Source organism: Tiliqua scincoides, chromosome 1 (genome assembly GCF_035046505.1).
Source record: "Tiliqua scincoides isolate rTilSci1 chromosome 1, rTilSci1.hap2, whole genome shotgun sequence".
Classification (NCBI taxonomy): Eukaryota; Metazoa; Chordata; class Lepidosauria; order Squamata; family Scincidae; genus Tiliqua; species Tiliqua scincoides.
This window is the reverse complement of record NC_089821.1, coordinates 57,293,859-57,314,929: the sequence shown is the minus strand read 5'-3', so window position 1 is coordinate 57,314,929 and position 21,071 is coordinate 57,293,859. Positions and strand designations below refer to the sequence as shown.

Below are 21,071 nucleotides of genomic sequence, written 5' to 3'. Positions count from 1 at the left end.
TTCATTACAAGTTGCTCTCTGTAGCCTATTTTCAGCCTGGCTCTTGTCACTCTTTTAGACAAGCTGCTATTAACCCCTTTTGTGCCCACATTCTCCACTTGGTATCTGTTGCCACAGCAATATGCACAGATTTGCATATTTAGCATGATTGCAGAAAATGAAGAACCCCTCTCCAGTAAAGAATGGTGAATCTCTAAACATCTAATCTTTAAGGGATGAGTCCCTGGAAATACAGGTCAACTTGCATGACAACTGTTCCAAATCACTGTATAATCTCTAACCCACAACACTGATGCCTCAGTGAACTCTCTTATTAGGTCTTTTCCCAGATAATATCACAGCTGGAAACATGCCCCTTCAACAGTTTCCTTCATGAGTGGGCCAGACCCCAAATACTTTGCATGTTTTATCCATTATATATCTTTGCAGCAATCAGGTGTGGTACCATCCAAATTCAAACCTAGTGATCACATGCTACTTAACAGATTCTTGCTTAAATTTAAACTTTCACTGTATACAAAATGCAAAAAAATGCTTCTGTTTCCTTAAGACAAAATACCAACAGAAGCAAAAAATGCTTGGTTAAACCATATAAGCAGATTAGATACTAACACACTATTCTTCTCAAATAGCTTGAAAGGAGCTTGATAGTGAACCAACCCTAGAAGAACTTCACGTGGCCCTGGACTCCCTTGCCTTTGGCAAGGCACCTGGAAAAGACAGCATCCCTGCTGAAGTCCTAAAATGCTGCAAAGAGATCATCGTCACTGAGCTGCATGAAATCCTCTGTCTCTGCTGGAGAGAAGGTGGAGTACCTCAAGACATGAGGGATGCAAACATCATCACGCTGTACAAGAACAAAGGTGACAGGGGTGACTGCAACAACTACCGCGGCATCTCTCTCCTTAGCGTTGTAGGAAAGCTGTTTGCCCGAGTTGTACTAAAGAGGCTCCAGGTACTTGCAGAGAGCGTCTATCCAGAATCGCAGTGTGGATTCCGAGCCAACAGGTCCACCACTGATATGGTATTCTCCCTTAGACAACTGCAGGAGAAATGCAGGGAACAACGACAGCCACTCTTTATAGCCTTCATAGATCTCACAAAGGCTTTCGACCTGGTCAGCAGAGACGGCCTCTTCAAGATTCTCCCCAAGATTGGATGTCCACCCAGGCTCCTCAGCATCATCAGATCTTTCCACAAGGACATGAAGGGCACTGTTGTCTTCGATGGCTCCACATCAGACCCTTTTGACATCCGAAGCGGAGTGAAGCAGGGCTGTGTTCTTGCACCAACCTTGTTTGGGATTTTCTTCGCTGTCCTGCTGAAGCAGGCCTTTGGAACTGCAACAGAAGGCATCTATCTCCGGACCAGATCAGACGGAAAGCTCTTCAACCTCTCCAGACTGAGAGCAAAATCCAAAGTCCAGCTGAAATGTCTGCGTGACTTCCTCTTTGCCGACGATGCAGCTGTCACTACCCACTCTGCCAAAGATCTCCAGCAGCTCATGGATCGTTTTAGCAAGGCCTGCCAAGATTTTGGACAGACAATCAGCCTGAAGAAAACACAGGTCATGGTTCAGGATGTAGACTCACCTCCCTGCATTACAATCTCTGAGCATGAACTGGAGGTTGTCCATGACTTTGTGTACCTTGGCTCAACGATCTCCGACACTCTTTCTCTCAATACCGAGCTAAACAAGCGCATCGGTAAAGCAGCTACCATGTTTTCCAGACTCACAAAGAGAGTCTGGTCCAACAAGAAGCTGACGGAACATACCAAGATCCAGGTCTACAGAGCTTGCGTCCTGAGTACACTTCTGTACTGCAGCAAGTCATGGACTCTTCGCTCACAACAGGAGAGGAAACTGAGCGCTTTCCACATGCGCTGCCTCCGACGCATCCTCGGCATCACCTGGCAGGACAAAGTTCCAAACAACACAGTCCTGGAACGTGCTGGAATCCCTAGCATGTATTCACTGCTGAAACAGAGACGCCTGCGTTGGCTTGGTCATGTCGTGAGAATGGATGATGGCCGGATCCCAAAGGATCTCCTCTATGGAGAACTCGTGCAAGGAAAGCGCCCTACAGGTAGACCACAGCTGCGATACAAGGACATCTGCAAGAGGGATCTGAAGGCCTTAGGGATGGACCTCAACAAGTGGGAAACCCTGGCCTCTGAGCGGCCCGCTTGGAGGCAGGCTGTGCAGCATGGCCTTTCCCAGTTTGAAGAGACACTTGGCCAACAGTCTGAGGCTAAGAGGCAAAGAAGGAAGGCCCATAGCCAGGGAGACAGACCAGGGACAGACTGCACTTGCTCCCGGTGTGGAAGGGATTGTCACTCCCGGATTGGCCTTTTCAGCCACACTAGACGCTGTGCCAGAACCACCTTTCAGAGCGCGATACCATAGTCTTTCGAGACTGAAGGTTGCCAATACAATACAATACAATTCTTCTCAAATGTGGTTTACATCTGCGGTTCTCAAACTTTCAGGAAGTTTGAGGACCGCAGAAAGTCCTCAAGGCAGCGATGAAATCCCCAGGATTGCATCACTAACAGGGTTGAAGGGGCTGGTATGAACTTACCCGTCCCTGCTGCAGCCTCCTGTGGGTGCAGGGAGCCCTGCAGGGCTCCCCAGCTTCCAGAAAGTGTAAACAAAGCAATTGTGCCCCGCCTCCACAAAATCAGAAAGGGAGTGCAATCACTCCACTTTCACTTTCTGAAGGTTGAGAAGTCCTGTGGAGGGTCACGCAGGAGTACCCGCATCCCAGGGAGGCTGCAGCAGGGACTGGTAAGTAAATGTCAGTCCCTGCAGCCCCTTTAGAGATGTGATCCTTGGGATTGTGTCACTGCATCCCCCTGCCCCACCCCTTAAGGGGGCAGAGACCAGGGCCCACAGGGTGGGGCATCACAATGCCCTAGTTTGAGAAACCCTGGTTTGCATTATCATTCATGGTATAATAATTCAGAAAAGAGATATTAGCGGTGTAGAAATATTTCCTACCACACACACACACACACACACACACACACACACAACCATAAAAGAACTTCCTGCTTACATTCCAGGGGTCTTAATGTGCTTTACAGCATGCTTGCAACATCCTATAAATGAAGAATAGGATTGTGCTGAATGCGATACTTTTGTATCAGAGCCATGAATGAGTCACCAAATGTAAAAAGTAGGAGTCATCATCTTATGTCAAGTAATGTGAAATTCCCCCCAAACCGCCTAGGAGTCCACCTGGTGACAGGTGATCCAGCTCCAGCAGCATGGTTGAGAGTAAGTTGGAGAGTAAAAAACCTGACAACCCCTTTTCCCTGCCTGCTCATGACTCTCCCTCCAAGAAATATTACTCCAATAGTCTGGCACTGGAGATGACATTCTCAAGAGGGAGAGGTGGGGTGCCAAATCAGAAACACACTGCTTTTGAGATAGTTACTGCTGCTCACCTGGACTCAGTGTGCCCAGAGTCTCCACAATAGCATAAGGGAAGGAAGACTCCTCTAGCTGCAGTAGAGTTGTGTTAACTTTGGTGCTGCTAGGTCAGGCCAAAAGTATCGGCAAAGTTATCCAGAAAGCAACTTTAGTCAAGTCACTCACAGCATGGAATATGGATAAAGTATCAAAGTCCAGATATAAGCCCACAGTAGCTATTCAAAGAGGATCTGCCCTTTCCTCAACACTATATAACTGCTCTTGCCTTTGTGCTCCAAACAAGAAGTGAGAGCTTGTTACTTATTCCACGCTTTAAAAGGGTGCTGCTTGATGAGAAGTGGTGTCTTGCAGATTATGCATGGCACTGGAATGGGGCAGGGGAGAAGCCACCATGCACAGTTCACTTCAGTTTAATGAAGGGAGAACTGATAAGGCTGTTAAATGAACTAAAAGATGATGAAAACAGGAGTGACACTTTAAACAAATAAAAAATATATTTTATTATTACATTCGTGCACCAGTTGACGGGGATCACAGTCCCGATCCCCGTTGTCAAGCGACGCTCGATGCAATCTGAACCCTCCGCAGGGAAGGGAATGTTCACCTCCCCTCCCCTACGGAGGGTTGTCTGAGTCTCCCAGAGGCAGCACATGTTCAAGCGCTGCCTCTGTGAAGTTCAGACTAAGGGAAATCGTGCTTTTCACATGACTTCCGGTCTCACAGAGGAAGCCGGAAATCATGCAAGAGGCGCGATTTCCTTCAGTCTGAGACTCTGGGAGGCTCCAACAACCCTCCAGAGGCAAGCAGAGCTCCTCTCACATTCGGAAGTTTGGGGTGTGTGTGTGTGTGTTTGTTTTTATTTTTATAAAATAAAAATGTGGGTCCTGGCCTCTGCCCCCTTAAGGGTGCCTGCAAGGCTCCCCAGGTCAGGAAAAGGGAGAGTGGGGCAATCAGAGTGGGGTTCAGAGTGGGGCAATCGCTGCCTTGACTTACTGCGGGTTTCAAACTCCCAGAGAGTTTGAAAACCGCAGCCCTACCTAGATGGTATAGTGTCAGGAGATGCAGCCACCGTTACCATGCACACCCCATTAAATAATAAAAATGAAATAAAACTGTTTTATTTTTCCACAATTTTGTTGTTGTTTATTTTTTTACAAAGATGAGAAGTGCAGAAAGCGGTGTTATGTGTTTTTATTTCGTTATCACTGTTTTCTCCCACCTCTAACTATAGTTCATGAGCAATTTGATTCACTGTGACCATTGAATAGCTGTGCATTTAACTGAGGACCAAATTTCTTTCAAACTACAGATGCTGAATTAGCTAGCATATTAAAAGGCATTGCCCTCAGTTATTTAAGCTCAGTCAGTTGAGTGCATGTCTTGCATGCAGAAGGAAAGGTAGTAGAAAAATGCCTGTCTGAAACCCTGGAAAATGGCTGCCAGTCAGTATCAACAATGATCCATCTAGCTCAGCAGTTTGACTCAGTCAAAGATAGCTTCCTATACTATGAATGGATCACTGTTCTTATCTTATATACAGTTGGGGTCTGCAAACCCACTTCTCTTTCTTGGCCCTACTGCTTACCTTTTTCCTCTTGGATCCATGGGGATATGCATCCACAATAACTGAGACCACCACATGACCAGATGGGCTCGAAATCCATAAGCGTTCATGCCACAATATCCAAGTCATCTAAGGGAACTTTTTAACTGTTTAGGTTCCTACAGACTAATAAGGTTATACTCTGGAAATTAAAGCTTCAAGTGAGTTACTCAGCTTACTTCCAGAGGCTCTTGAACAAGATAATGCCTCCAGAGTACAAGTGTTTGTTTCCTGTGGATTGCAGCCAAAGACTTAGTGAACACAAAGGGCTTACTTCTGAGTAAAATAAATAACTTTTCAAACACCTCTACTTTAGAGTTACACTTTGAAATGAAACAGCAATGCGGAAAAGAACAGCCAATTCCTAGGAATATACCAATAATTCCACCGATGTGTGGGAGCACATTAGTGTGATGGGAGAAATTAAAACTCTTATAAGCGCTAAATACCTCTCCAAAGAGGAACTGCCCTCTCCTCAACCTTATACAATTAACTGCTCTGGCCTCAACTTCTTCCAATCAGCCTCTAGCAGCAGTGGATAATTCTGTCATGTCTCTGCATCAGATGTGATTGGAATGAAAGATCTAATCTCCTAATGGAGACTGAAAATTGCCCAGAGAAGATTTACCCACTGCCATTTACCCATTCTAACAAGTAAGTCTTTTCAGGTGAAGGTGTGAAGTGGGGTTTCAGTTATAATTCAGGAAACAAAAAGGAACCTCAGTTATATAAAGTTTAGGCAATATTTGAATGTACAAATCACTCTACACATTGGTCCTTCAACATTCAAAAATTCAGAAAAGCCAGATGAGATATGCTTCAATCTAATCTTTAGTCATAAAAACTATTACAGTGCACAACCAGTTAATGAGATATGCCAAGAAGTTTCAGTCTTTCAAATCTGGAGAACAAGTCCTAAAAGGAAAACTTGATATGTTGAAGGAACTTGATATGTTAAGCCTGGAGAACAGAAGGCTAAGAGAGGATACGATAGCGCTCTTCAAATACCTGAATGGCTGCCATATGCAAGAAGGAATACTTTTTTCTCAACTGTCTCCCAGAGCAGAACTAGATTAAATGGGTACAAACTACCAGAGAGGAGATTCCACTTGGATATCAGGAAGACATTCTTGATAGTAAGGGCAGTTTCGCAGTGCACAGATTGCCAAGGAAGGTGGTGGATTCTCCCTCACTGGAGATCTTCAGAGGTTTAACAAGCACCTGCTGGAGATACTCTGCCATTTTCAACCCCTGTGCCATGGCACACTGGTGTGCCTCAAGTGGTCCACAGGTGTGCCACTGGAATTTGGGGGATGGTCATTTAATAGTAGGGCCAATGGGGATGTGAGCTCCCCACTGGCAGTATGGTGTGCCTTGTCAATTGTAAAAAAACCCAATTGTGTGCTTGACAATTTTAGTGCCTTGTCCTTGTCAGTGTGCCATGAGATGAAAAAGGTTGAAAATCGCTGCTCTAGGAGGATTTTCCTGCTACAGAGGGTTGGACTAGATGACCTTGTGGGACATTTCCAACTCTATGATTCTAAATAAAGAAAACATCCTGGGTTCAGACTGAATACTGAATTCAAACCATTTTTTTTTTTTTATAAAAGACTATTCTCATGCATAGTAGCTCTGGAAAAGCATATGTGATGTAGAATGGGAGAAGATTTTGGGAGAAAATAACCAAAGGCTTGTATACAGTAATTTTTGAAGATCAATAGGAGCAACTCACCACTACTGTGACACTAAACCTTATGCAGCCTGGGTATCATGACAATAGTATAAACAATTGACAATATAGAAGACATGACAATATAGAAGAGGGGAAGAACTTTCCTGTGTGAGGGTATTCAGACTATCCAAACCCTTCATCTATATTCTAATAGTGACATCCCCCCCCCCACTTGCTCCAATGAAATCAACAGAATTGCACTGGTGACCAGACCAGATTTCAAAGTATCTGGTTTAATGAATTTCACATCCAAGGAAAGCAGTCTTGAATGGCATACAATACAGCGAGGGAGAAACAGCTGCTCACTGTTCATCATCACAAGCGTTCCCAATGGGTATACGTGTAGATAGTGGCTGTTCATTCTTTTACAGACAGAAAAGTTATTTTTTAAAGTTATAAAATTTCTCCAGGCACAGGAGGAATGTGTTACTTGTCATGTACACCAACTACTAACAGCCATGCAACGCACCCAAACAGATATGTGCCTAACACACCAATGCTAGTTGCTCCATTAAGATGTATTTTTGGCTTTTTTCAGATACTGTCAGTAATGCTAGATAAACCTGCTAAACTAGTTTGGCTGAAATTCCGCAACATGAGGTGGGAAAAAATGAGTATGTACTACACATAAATTGCAGCCCTACAACACTTGTCTCCAGTAATATGAACGCAGCTTCACTATGCAAACACTGTATTAACTTTCTAAATACAGAATTCCAAACTAGACATTTGATTTTAAATACTTTGTATTCAGAGGACACAGAGCACCTCTGCCTTTGTTTATAATTAGCAATTTTCAAGACGTTTTGCACATTAAAATGAGAAAAGTGGAGAAACAAACCTGTTATAGGCACATATCCAACTCCTTGCTGATACACAGTGGGCATTAGTACAACTGGCTGGGGCTGCATCATCATGGCAGCTGGTAAGGACTAGATATCAAAAGGATAAACAGAAAATTACAAAACTATTCAAGAAACAAAACTAAGCAGCAAGACAATGTTTCTGCACAAAACCCTTCCGGTTCAGTCAGTTACTTCACACTGCTTAGTACGGCAAGGAATTTGGTACCTGCCAATACTATTATTAAGAATAAATATATCTCACTATTCAATAAAAATGTTTACAAAGTGCTTAACATAGCAAAATAAATGGTTCCTTATTTTAAAAGGTTCCTAATCTTAAAAGATGCAGATGAAAACACCAGTAAATAGCTATCTGAAAAGACAATACAGTTCTCTCCACCTGCTAAATACCGTACATGAGGAGTATAGCTTTAAAATGTGTCTCTTTGGACACAACCCTAACCAGGTCTACTCAGAAATGTCCTATTGTGTTCAGTGGGACTTACTCCCAGGAAAGTGAGGTTAGGATTGCAGCCTTTGTCTCTTTCCAGGAAAATCAGCTGTGCACATCCCTGAATTAACTGACATTTCAAGTAAATGATTATAACTTATAGGTCCTCCTTTTCAAATCAGGTTAGGCTGCTTTGGCAAATTCTAAGCAAGTTTAAGAATTGTTTCACTTCAGAGAGCATAAAAGGGAAAGAATATTCCAAAGTATTTACTACATTCCAAAATAATTATGGGATTTGCAACTCTCTCAATTAGAAAGAAGAGGGTATACAAGCAAAGTTTGAATACCTAAATGTCAACTCCAAATTTTTAGAGACTTTACTAGTGGGGGGGAGGGGAAATTTTAACCCCATGCCGAAAACCATAAATGAAAACCATCCTTCACCATTAACTACCTTCTTTCAGAATGATCACTTTATGTAATTTTAATTCCTAGAGTTTACATACCATGTACACTATTTTAGCTGGACAACAGTACATACTGAATTGCTTAATTGAGAAACATACTGTACTGTATTTTAACTTTAAAAAACCCTGTATCTGTGTATCCCTTCATATCAATATTTGCACACTTCATTACTGAAGATTAATATGCAAACAATTTCTTTCATCTCCTCAAATTCATTTTAATATTTTTGCTGTTGTAATTACAAATTTTTTCAGAAAGCAAAATTGCTCACTTTAGCCACCTATACTAAAATGCAGTATCCATTTTAGTATAGTTAGTAATTAACATAAGAGCCCCACTGGATCAGGCCAAAGGCCCATCTAGTCCAGCTTCCTGTATCTCACAGTGGCCCACCAAATGCTTCAGAGAGCACACAACATACACAACCTGCGTCCTGGTGCCCTGCCCTGCATCTGGCAATCAGAGGCAGCCTGCCTCTAAAACCAAGAGCTTGCATATACCTACTACGACTAGTAGTAGGTATAGTACTAGTAGTACTAGTAATCCATAATGAACTTTTCCTCCAGAAATTTGTCCAATCCCCTCTTAAAGGCATCCAGGCAAGATGCCATCACTACTTCCTGCGGCAAAGAGTTCCACAGACTAACTACACGCTGGGTAAAGAAATATTTTTTTCTGTCTGTCCTAACTCTCCCAACACTCAACTTTAGTGGATGACCCCAGTTCTGGTGTTATGTGAGAGGGAAAAGAGCATCTCTCTATCCACTTTGTCCATCCCCTGCATGATTTTGTATGCCTCAATCATGTCACCCCTCAGGCGCCTCTTTTCTACACTGAAGAGGCCCAAACGCTGTAGCCTTTCCTCACAGGGAAGGTGCCCCAGCCCAGTAATCATTTTGGTTGCTCTGTTTTGCATCTTTACCATCTCCACTACTGAACTGAACGACACAGGTTGACTTGAACTGAACACAATACTCCAGTTGTGGCCTTACTACCGATTTGTACAATGGCATTACTTTAGCTGACTTCTAAAGTAAGGTGACACAATATCCTAAAAATGCACTTTAAAAGGGTAGGATTCAAAGGGGTGCGGTACGCAATACACACACATTCCTCTAAGGCTGTAATCATAAACACACTTACTCAGGAGTAAGCTGCAATGAAAAGAGAATGACTGACTCCCAAGTAAAGATTCCCAAACTTTTCTGCTGCTGCCTTCAAAACAAACTTCAAAGTCTATGGATGCAAGCCAAATGTTCAGAGGATCGCAAATGTGCTGTAAAGCATGTTTGCGCCTCCTTGATGGGAAGCTAATCTGGCGCTCTAAGAAGTGCCGGCCTGCGGAGGCTGACAGATGCCTCCGCGCCAGCTTCCCTTCCGCTGCTTGTGTCGGCCTGCCTGCACCAACACAAGCGGAAAAGGTAGGCATGGGGGGTGAGGAGGAGGAGGGAGGGAGGCATTCCTTGGCAGGGGGAGGGAGGGTGATGGGCAGCCCCGGGGGCAGGCAGGCAGGCAAGGGAGGTGGGGCTGGTTATGCTGGTTATGCTGGTTCCCAAACCCCATCCCTGGAGAGAACAGAGCAGCTTCAAGCCACTCGGCTCTCCTCGGACTTCTGCCACCTCAGAAGGTAGCAGAAGTCTGAGGAGACCCATTGTGGCCAGCAGCCCTTACACAGGGGTAAGGGGAAATGTTTCCCCTTGCCTCTGGCTAAGCTGCTGCTGGCCACAATCCTGTGCTGGATACAGCACAAGCCTCCTGGCTTGCCTGTTCCAGCGCAAGTTAGGATTGCACCCTATGTGTTTCAAAAGTAATTTGGATGACAGGTTCGTTTCCTACATTTTTTCTTTAGGAAAAAGAAGAATCTGTCATCAGTGGAGGTATGATACTTAAAGCACAAAAGTTCTCCATAAGTTGTGGGAAATACAATGATTCCATGGAAGGAGTAGCTGAAAATACACTTCTAGGAAAAAATCAGCACACCCACTAGATCAATGGTTCCCAAAGTCTTTCGTTGGAGGAGTGAACCACTTGAGTCTTTGTAGGGTGGGACTGCAGCAGCGACACAATCCCCACGATCTCACTGCTGCCAGGACAGAAGGAGGGGGGTTACTTACCAGCAAGTAGTGCCGGCCTCTGGGGGAGGTGGGAAGCCCCACAGAGCCCTCCGCAGGGTTGCCACGCCTCTGATTCACTAAAAATTGTGATCAGAAACCACTTCTGGTTTTGCAATTGCTGTTATAGAAGCTCTATTACCATCTCTCTCTCTCTCTCTCTCTCTCTCTCTCTCTCACACACACACACACACACACACACACAAAAATCCCTTTCCCTCACCAAACATACTACCTCCTGCATTGAAGAAATCACTGTCTTTTAACTTACTGTATAGGACATGACCAGATTGATCATTCCTTCTTTGTCATCTCCCTGCCTTCCACTCAGGCTATACCACTCATCTTCTACTTTTCCTTGCTTCAGTGAGTCAGGAATAGTAATGTGTGTCCAAGCAATACGATCATCCATTGAAAAAGCTCGCTGAAAAGTAATTTAAAATATTCACAGTCTTTCAAACAAGAGAAAACAGATTATACAGCAATAAATATTTAAGTGTTACTATCAAAGTTTTAAAGTTGCCTTTGAAGCAAATTTTTTAATGCTAAAAGTAATATATAACCCACTGCACTTTCCATACAGAACCACAGCGATATATGTGCTATGTAACTTCTTCCTCAGAAACAGACTAATTTTCCTTCCACAGAGGAAGATGTCTATTCATAAACAAAATCATTAGGAATCACATCTCACACAGAATTCCAGGACTTACTGACAGATAACACAATACAATAAATGAATTTAGCAGCAAGCCAGTCATAGTGCCAACCACAAACTAGCTTCTGTTTGATATGCTCTGAATGCATAAACTAATCTGACTGCTTCAAGCAAGACGCATATGCTTCTGCAAAAGTGGTCACAAAGGCCCTGAAAGATGGTACACTTTTAAGATGAACTGAAACCAAAACACAAATGGACAGTCTTGGTGGCTACCCTGAATGTTTTAATTTTGTTTTCTTGTTGGATTGTTTATGCCAATAAAGATAGGTGAACGAATGAATGAAATGGACAGTCCCCTGTTCCTTAAACCCCTTTAACAAATCACAGTAAGGTATTTAAAATCTTTATCTAACCTCATCAAATATTTCAAGATAGAAAGAATCCACCCCAGGAGGAACAGTGCACTGAATGACTTTGTTCCATCGGGGATTTTTTGCTCCATTATGAGCTGTAGGAGTTTCATAGACAGCATAGCCGAGTCGTATTCGACAGTATGGATCCATGCGTGTCATACCGTAGTTCTTTGCCAGTTTTGCCTAAGAAAACAAAAACACAAGAAGGAAATCAATCATGTTTCATATTAGTTTGTTATGCCCCTTCTTCAACGGAAACATTTTTCAATTGTAAACAACATTTTAAATAACTTTATCAACTACTACAAAGGCATAAAACAGATTTTAAAAAAAGAATTAAAGCTTCCTGCCCAATGTTTTAATCTACCTTAAATTAAATCCACCTGCCTTTTGGATTACATTCAGTGCTTTCAACCGCAGGAGATGCATATATGCTCAGCTATACTTGTGTGGCTTAATTCATAACACTTTAGGGTAGTTGTAGTTTGTACTGACAGTTCATGAAGTGTTATCAGTGAAAAGTTCAAGACTTCTAAATAGACATTCCAGCAAGACCAAATGACTGAACAGAGCGATCAGTATATGTACAGAAGGAAGCCAGACTTCCCACCTTAAAGAATTCACAAACCAAAAGAAGCAAAATTTGACAGGAAAAAGATCCTGGAACAGCAAGATGATCCTAACAAACTGCCTCTCTATTTACAAAGATCTTGGCCGAGACACGTGGATGGCTTCAAAGCAAATACGCTTTTCAGTTGTGAGGTGCCTACGTGTGGGGATCAGTCTCTGAAAAGGATACTTGTGCTACTCCATGTCCCAGCGACACAGCATCAGCAAAGTCCCAGTTTTACCTCTTTTGCCTCTCAAGAGAGCCATGACTCTTGGATAGGCCAAGCTTACCAGAGGGAAGTGAACTGGAGCTAGGGGGAAAGGTGCACACAGGGCTACTAGCAGTTGTTTTCTTTTTACTGCAAGCAAACAAGAGTAACTGAGACACTTTAGCTATACAGCCAGTGCCTATCAGCAGCACTGTCACCTTATTTTGGAGCAACACGTAAGTGTTATGTGCAACTTGTCAGAAAGAGTTGTTGGCCATTACAAAAGACGTTCTTGTATCATATTTCTATTTTTGCAGTAGATTTGAAGGGCCATTAGATATATTTAGAACTGACTAGAGCAAATTCTGCATTTTCCCCCCCTGGTATAAATAGATCAAGAGAACACAACCCCAGACAATGTGTCCTCAAGGTCTCTGAAGTTCCTTCATTTAACAATTTTCAAATTACAAATATCGAAATAGCCATATTTATTCCAACACAATCACAGACCTACTAAACTTTTAATGTTCACGAGAGGCTTATGATAAAATGTTCTAAACACAAACACTGTGTTAGGTCCTGTTTTAAACCTTCAATTTTAAGTGCCCAGTTAGAAGGTTTAAAACCCACTAATGACAAGCACAAGTTCACTTGATTCCTGTATATTACCCTCATAGTAAATGTTAATGAATAGTTTTAGAAAAAGATTGCATTATTACACATTAAAGTGATGCACTTCTGAACACAAATAGCACTCAGTATTGTGCAGTTTGGTTCACTCTGCAAGATCAAAACCTATTACTCTAGGACCCTAGGAGTTACTCATTCAGAGGTAGAGCTCACATCTATGCATAATGACCATGATAATACTGCCCTCAGCGCTAAATCGTAGGTATCTAAAAATGCAAAGCTAAGTGCCTAAATATGGCATTTCACAGTACCTGAACTATAGTGATGCTCAGTCTCCCAACAGTGCCCATTGCCCCTCCGTATTGCAGCTGTTGTGCTGCTTGAGCATCCAACTGGATCTGCTGCTGTTGCTGCGTTGGGGTGATACGAAGGAAATCCTGAGGAAGTTCACCAATATATACCTGGAAAACACATAGACCAATGAGGAGATCATCCTTTCTATCCCACCTACTCCATACTTGGAATGTAATTCTCTTTCATTTAACTTCACTCTAGCCATTCTCTACTTCTCATACATCACCTAACTTGAATACTCTCAAGAATTTTCGATCCACAATTTTCTAGCATTCATTGATTTCTATACCTTCCAGTCTTCCCTTGACTTCACAGTCAACAAGAACATGGTTGCATTATCACACGTTGCACACTTTTAACAGGAGATCCTGGCAATTCTAGACACTTGCAATGTAAACCTTATGAAAACTCTTAAAAACCAAATTCATGTCATTCCCTACTTAAGTACAGTTTAGCTTTTGGAGGTCTCTACTTAAACAGTATTTATGTGCCATAAACAAAATCTGTACTAGCTGAAAAACAGTACAGAAATAATATATATTCTACAGGTTGTCCCTCTTTATCCACTGGGGTTCTGATCATGGACCCCAGTGGATAAAAAAAATACAGGGATAAAAAACCAGTAGAAAAATAGATTTAAAGACCAACTTCCAGGTTTCTTGACTCTCCATTGCTCCTAATGGAATAAGAACATAAGAACATAAGAACATAAGAACAGCCCCACTGGATCAGGCCATAGGCCCATCTAGTCCAGCTTCCTGTATCTCACAGCGGCCCACCAAATGCCCCAGGGAGCACACCAGATAACAAGAGACCTCGTCCTGGTGCTCTCCCCTACATCTGGCATTCTGACTTAACCCATTCCTAAAATCAGGAGGTTGCGCATACACATCATGGCTTGTACCCCATAATGGATTTTTCCTCCAGAAACTCGTCCAATCCCCTTTTAAAGGCGTCTAGGCTAGACGCCAGCACCACATCCTGTGGCAAGGAGTTCCACAGACTGACCACGCGCTGAGTAAAGAAATATTTTCTTTTGTCTGTCCTAACCCGCCCAACACTCAATTTTAGTGGATGTCCCCTGGTTCTGGTATTATGTGAGAGTGTAAAGAGCATCTCCCTATCCACTCTGTCCATCCCCTGCATAATTTTGTATGTCTCAATCATGTCCCCCCTCAAGCGTCTCTTTTCTAGGCTGAAGAGGCCCAAACGCCGTAGCCTTTCCTCATAAGGAAGGTGCCCCAGCCCCGTAATCAGCTTAGTCGCTCTCTTTTGCACCTTTTCCATTTCCACTATGTCTTTTTTGAGATGCGGCGACCAGAACTGGACACAATACTCCAGGTGTGGCCTTACCATAGATTTGTACAACGGCATTATAATATTAGCCGTTTTGTTCTCAATACCCTTCCTAATGATCCCAAGCATAGAATTGGCCTTCTTCACTGCCGCCGCACATTGGGTCGACACTTTCATCGACCTGTCCACCACCACCCCAAGATCTCTCTCCTGATCTGTCACAGACAGCTCAGAACCCATTAGCCTATATCTAAAGTTTTGATTTTTTGCCCCAATGTGCATGACTTTACACTTACTGACATTGAAGCGCATCTGCCATTTTGCTGCCCATTCTGCCAGTCTGGAGAGATCCTTCTGGAGCTCCTCACAATCACTTCTGGTCTTTACCACTCGGAAAAGTTTGGTGTCGTCTGCAAACTTAGCCACTTCACTGCTCAACCCTGTCTCCAGGTCATTTATGAAGAGGTTGAAAAGCACCGGTCCCAGGACAGATCCTTGGGGCACACCGCTTTTCACCTCTCTCCATTGTGAAAATTGCCCATTGACACCCACTCGCTGCTTCCTGGCCTCCAACCAGTTCTCAATCCACGAGAGGACCTGTCCTCTAATTCCCTGACTGTGGAGTTTTTTCAGTAGCCTTTGGTGAGGGACCGTGTCAAATGCCTTCTGAAAGTCCAGATATATAATGTCCACGGGTTCTCCCGCATCCACATGCCTGTTGACCTTTTCAAAGAATTCTATAAGGTTGGTGAGGCAAGACTTACCCTTACAGAAGCCATGCTGACTCTCCCTCAGCAAGGCCTGTTCGTCTATGTGTTTTGAGATCCTATCTTTGATGAGGCATTCCACCATCTTACCCGGTATGGATGTTAGGCTGACCGGCCTATAGTTTCCCGGGTCCCCCCTCTTTCCCTTTTTAAAAATAGGCGTGACATTTGCTATCCTCCAATCTTCTGGTACCATGGCTGTTTTGAGGGACAAGTTGCATACCTTAGTCAAGAGATCTGCAACTTCATTCTTCAATTCCTTAATAACCCTTGGGTGTATGCCATCAGGGCCCGGTGACTTATTGATCTTTAATTTATCAATGAGGTCTGAAACATCTTCTCTTTTAACCTCTATCTGACTTAACTCCTCGGTTAGGAGGGGCCGTTCGGGCAGCGGTATCTGCCCGAGGTCTTCTGCCGTGAAGACAGATGCAAAGAACTCATTTAATTTCTCTGCCATCTCTAAGTCTCCTTTTATCTCCCCTTTCCCTCCCTCACCATCCAGAGGGCCAACTGCTTCTCTGGCAGGTTTCCTGCTTCTAACATATTTGAAGAAGCTTTTATTATTCCCCTTAATGTTGCTGGCCATGCGTTCCTCATAGTCTCGCTTGGCCTCCCATATCACCTTCTTACATTTCTTTTGCCACAGTTTATGTTCCTTTTTATTCTCTTCATTAGGGCAAGACTTCCATTTACGGAAGGAAGCTTCCTTGCCCTTCACAGCCTCTCTAACTTGGCTGGTTAGCCATGCGGGCACCCTCCTGGATTTAGTGGAACCCTTCTTTCTTTGCGGTATACACCTCTGCTGGGCCTCTATTACTGTTGTTTTAAGCAGCCTCCATGCACTCTGGAGAGACTGGACTCTTTTTACCCTCCCTTTCAACCTCCTTCTAACCAGCCTCCTCATTTGAGGGAAGTCCGCCCGTCGGAAGTCAAGGGTTTTTGTTAGAGATTTGCCTGGTATTCTTCCCCCAACGTGCACATCAAAACGGATCGCAGCATGATCACTGTTCCCCAATGGCTCAGTAACGTTTACATCTCTAACCAGGTCCTGCGTACCGCACAAAATTCATGCCTCGACATCCTAAGGTCATGCCTCGACATCCACAGGGGTTTGATTCTGGAACTCCCTGCTGATACCATAAAATGTGTTAAATAAAAATCACTTTAAAAAAATTAAAAAGTGCATCCATTTACCATTGTAGTTTAAAAACAGTTTTTCTTACTGCTGTAGTAAGGCAGTCAGCAATTCAAAATGCAAGAGATCCCCTGCCTTTGCCTGGCTCAGCTGAAGAATGGAATGATTGCTTGCATGACTGTCTCTACAAAAGTTTTAAAACAAAGTTTTTTAAATTGTGATTTTTAAAGGGATGGATTTTTCCCCTTCTCCAGGGCTCCCCAACATGCAGAGACAGTGACAATAACTATTGTGATCCACTTCCGCTTTACGATCGTGGGGAGTCCAGCGGAGGCTAGCGTGGGGCTCCCCACACCCCCAGGAGGCTGCATCAGGCTATAGTAAGTCCAGCCAAAGCCCTGTGCCCCTTCAAAGTGATGTGATTCTGGCGATCATGTTGCTGCCTCCCCCTCCCCCACAAGGACTTTACAGCGGATCTCAAACTCACTGCAAGTTTGAGAACTGCTGCTCTAAACAATAATATTGGGTGCTGTGGGCATGGAGATGGGGTTTCCCGTATCCACAGTTTCTGTATCGGCGGGGTGTGTGTGTGTGTGTGTGTGTGGAATCTGAAACAGATACCCTGCATATACAGAAGAAGCCTGTGTGGTTCTATTAAGTGCTATACTGGCTCTCTTTTACCCACTGCTTCTGTATTTCCAAAATGTTACGTATCTCCACCTCAAAAACACAACACAATGCCAACATGCTTACACAAAAACATTGGAGTAGATGGACTGCACCCTGTATGAAAACACAGAGCAGTTGTCCTTAAGTTGGGACATCTAAGTAGGCTGTCTTTAGGTAGGAGGCTACCAGTACTATGAAGATTTATAGTTCACGGTTTTTCCTGTAGTTCAGGGATACATCAAAAGGATTCTATGAACCAAGAAAAAGTTTTTAACTAGCGCTTCATATTGCCAAGAGTAAAGAAGAAATTTGACCATGTTCGGAATTCTTCATCTATGTAATGAAGTCAGTCAATTATTATAAACTATATTTCTCTAAATTCTAAAAAGAAAAGAAAAGAAAAGAGTTTAAGGCTGCAATCTTATACACACCTTCCTGGATATAAGCCACAACACAACGGACCTCACTTCTAAGTAGACATGCAAAGGATTGCACTGCAAGTTTATGTTGCTCTGTCTCAGAAAATATCTACATGCAAACATTCTACAACATTCAAGATAAATTCTGATAGTGTGTGTTGTGAATTGGTCTGATTTAATCTTATGATGGAGATTCTTATAAAAAGATAAAAATTGTGCCCATTTAACATTGTGCAATAGAAGACCACTTGATTTATAGATTACATGCTTACTGATTTATACATACTTACTGATTACAGTACATGCTTACTTGATTTATAGATTACATGCTTACTGATTTATACATACTTACTGATTACAGTACATGCTTACTTGATTTATAGATTACATGCATGCATTACTGCTTTAACATTCTACTGATCTTGTCCTATATAAAATGAGGTGACATTGTTACAGAGCTTAACAAAAAACAACCGTAACGGCAGGAGTTATACCCCTGAGTACTCAACCCTGCCAATCTTGCAAAGGCACGTCTTCATAAATAGTTACTTATTTCAGGAAATATAAAGCCTTTAGGCTACTGTTTTTGAAGATGGCATAGAGCTGCTCATGTTCTCCAAGATAATATCTTCCAAGTGTAGGAGTTAACATAAAATTTAATTAGCAGAAACAGCAGTTTCCAAGTAAGAGCCTCAGGACTTCAGCAAGATTAAATGTAGCAAGCCATGGCTGAAACGCACTGAGACTGTTTCAAGAGAAGTAATACTGTTGGTCTATTATATGCGCCAGATCAAACGTAGTGCAATCCCATACATGTCGACTCAAAAGTCAATCCAACTGTGTTCAATGAGACTCTCTCTCAGGTTAGCAAGCATACGTAGGAATACAACTTTTGTGTTCCTCAAAAATACTGCATACAAACACAGAAAACATTCATGTACACAAAACCAACAGTGGATTCCGAATGCAAAGTATTCCTAACTTTAAGAAAACATTTTTCCAAAACTTGAAACTGTAGTACTTGAATTCACCTGCCCTGTACTTATTTTACTAAGTAAAATCGGCAGTAGTTAAGGCTTTTAGTTTCCAAACTAAAAAGCTACTGAGTGCAATTTTGTGCCTTCCAGACTCTTTCTGCCACTCCATGACCAGAAGAAGAGTCATTCCTTGAATGGTGATTAATTCCATAATAGTCTTTATAGATACAAGTGCAGCCACATGTGCAGCCTTAAAAGCTTAGGCAACACAAACATTTTTTAGACTAGAAAACAGTTGCCAACATCAAGGGTGGCCAGTGGCAGACCTGCCATTAAATGAAAAGGGCATATGCCCTGGGCGTGAGTCTTACGGGCTCCTAGGACCATGCTCCTGCCTGATGCTCCCGACATGGTCAGAATGCTTCCGGTTTGTCAGAAACACAGTTTAGGAGGCTTCCCCAATGCGTCCTGGAGTCGGGCAAGGCTCTGTGAGCGCCAGGTAAGTGGGGGGGGGGTGTGGATTTGCATGTGGAGGGGGCGCCATTGTGGACTTTTGCCCTGGATCAGGGGTGTCCAAAGTTTTTGGCAGGAGGTCCACATCATCTCTCTGACACTGTGTTGGGGGCCAGGGAAAAAAAAAGAATTAATTTACATTTAAAATTTGAATAAATTTACATGAGTTTACATAAATGAATATATTAAAGATGAACTTCTATGAATGAATGAAGGTCTTGCAATATCTCAAGGCCTATAAAAGGCCTTGCACAAAGCCTTTGCTGCCGCTACTGCATTACAAACATGAAACAGCAAGCAGTGGAGGGAGCCCTCATTCCACAGCTCACGCAAGAGGTCAAACAGTTGCCCTCACGCTGAGAGCAGTTGCATCGGACCAGTGCAGGCTTTAACCAATCTCCGGAGGGCCAGAGGCTCATTGGAGAATGGGGGCTCTCTGAGGGCCACATTGAGAGGCTTCGAGGGCCACAAGTGGCCCCAGGGCCGGGGTTTGGGTAACCCTGCCCTGGAGCATTGGGCTAGGAAGGTCCGTTACTGAGGTGACCTCAGAACCTGGCCAGGTTAGGTGCAGGCCATCAGCCCACACCCTCAGTGGGTCCAGTTGTTCAGGTCAACCCTGCGTCCTCAATAAAATGGCAATATCATGTTTAATTCCTCAACAGGAGGGTGGAGGTGCTCACAGGGAGGCCCGTGGTCAAACCTTGCACAGAGCCCCAGCAACATGGTGTCAGCAGTGACTAATATGGTAGTGCAAAAAAAAAAAATACTCTAGCTAATGTCTTGTGTGTGTGAATATGAGAGCTTGTACAAGAGCTACAAAACTGGCAAAAATCATCAATTTACTTACAGAAAGAAAAAGTGTTTCTAGTTTGCTCTGTAACAGTATTTCTCCTACAGAAAAATCTACTTTAAACCCTATTTAAAATTTACTAATTTTACTCACCTCTCAATTTCATGGAGAGGGCAGGCAAAACTCTTCAGCAACTTGCACTGTACAAAGTACCAGTCAGTATGAGACAAGGAAAAACTGCATTTAAGCTCAAGCACCAGACCACAAAGCAAGTTCAATGGTTTTAATTACAAAACCACACCAAAAAAAAAAAAGAGGCAAGCGTTCATCCCAAAGATTCTAGGCTTTAACATGAGAACTACCACTGATGTTCCTGCCAATGTAGCTCAGAAACTTGTTTTTAAATATTATAGACCCTGTTCACCCAGAATTGTACCACAACTTTACTCGACCCAACTCAACAGGATCTTCAATATTGTCTAGAAACTGACTACAGCAGAATTAATTTACAAATGGATGCATCGTAACCTTTAGGGGCAAATTCTGCTCATGCAAGGAATTCTTACACATGTGGAAAGACCCCTTGCACAACTAAAATACTTGTTCTGGTTACAGAGGGAGCTCCTTATAGCAGAACTGCACTGCATTCAAGGTTGAGAGGCAACCCAATGATAAATACAATGGGGAAAGTAAAAATCTATATTAAAACATAGTCCAAATAGAGAATAACACAAAAACACCACAAAAGGGTACAAGAATATAAAATGAAGTTCCAAGAGGCAATATGAAGCGACTATGAAACAGTTACAAATCAGAAAGTCCCTGGTTTAAATCTTGCCTCTACCATGAGCTCATGGCCCTAATCAAACCACACTCTTAGCCATGTCCTGTAACATGGGGATAATATTGACTAACCATACAAGATTGCCGTAAAGCTTATTGAAAAAAAATATGTTAAATGCTTTCAACATGACACAACT

At 42.9% G+C, this 21,071-nt stretch overlaps 1 protein-coding gene across 2 annotated transcripts in view; it reads right to left on the bottom strand.

Annotated features, from left to right (window-relative positions):
- TOLLIP (toll interacting protein) overlaps positions 1 to 21,071 on the bottom strand; it is a 43,261-nt gene that overhangs the window by 11,008 nt on the left and 11,182 nt on the right. For both annotated transcript variants that reach the window (XM_066630806.1, XM_066630812.1), the window contains exons 2-5: positions 13,480 to 13,629; positions 11,721 to 11,903; positions 10,918 to 11,070; positions 7,613 to 7,703 (exon numbers count right to left, since the gene is read on the bottom strand). In XM_066630806.1, the coding sequence (XP_066486903.1) occupies positions 7,613 to 7,703; positions 10,918 to 11,070; positions 11,721 to 11,903; positions 13,480 to 13,629 (577 nt within the window). The remainder of the gene's footprint in view (positions 1 to 7,612; positions 7,704 to 10,917; positions 11,071 to 11,720; positions 11,904 to 13,479; positions 13,630 to 21,071) is intronic.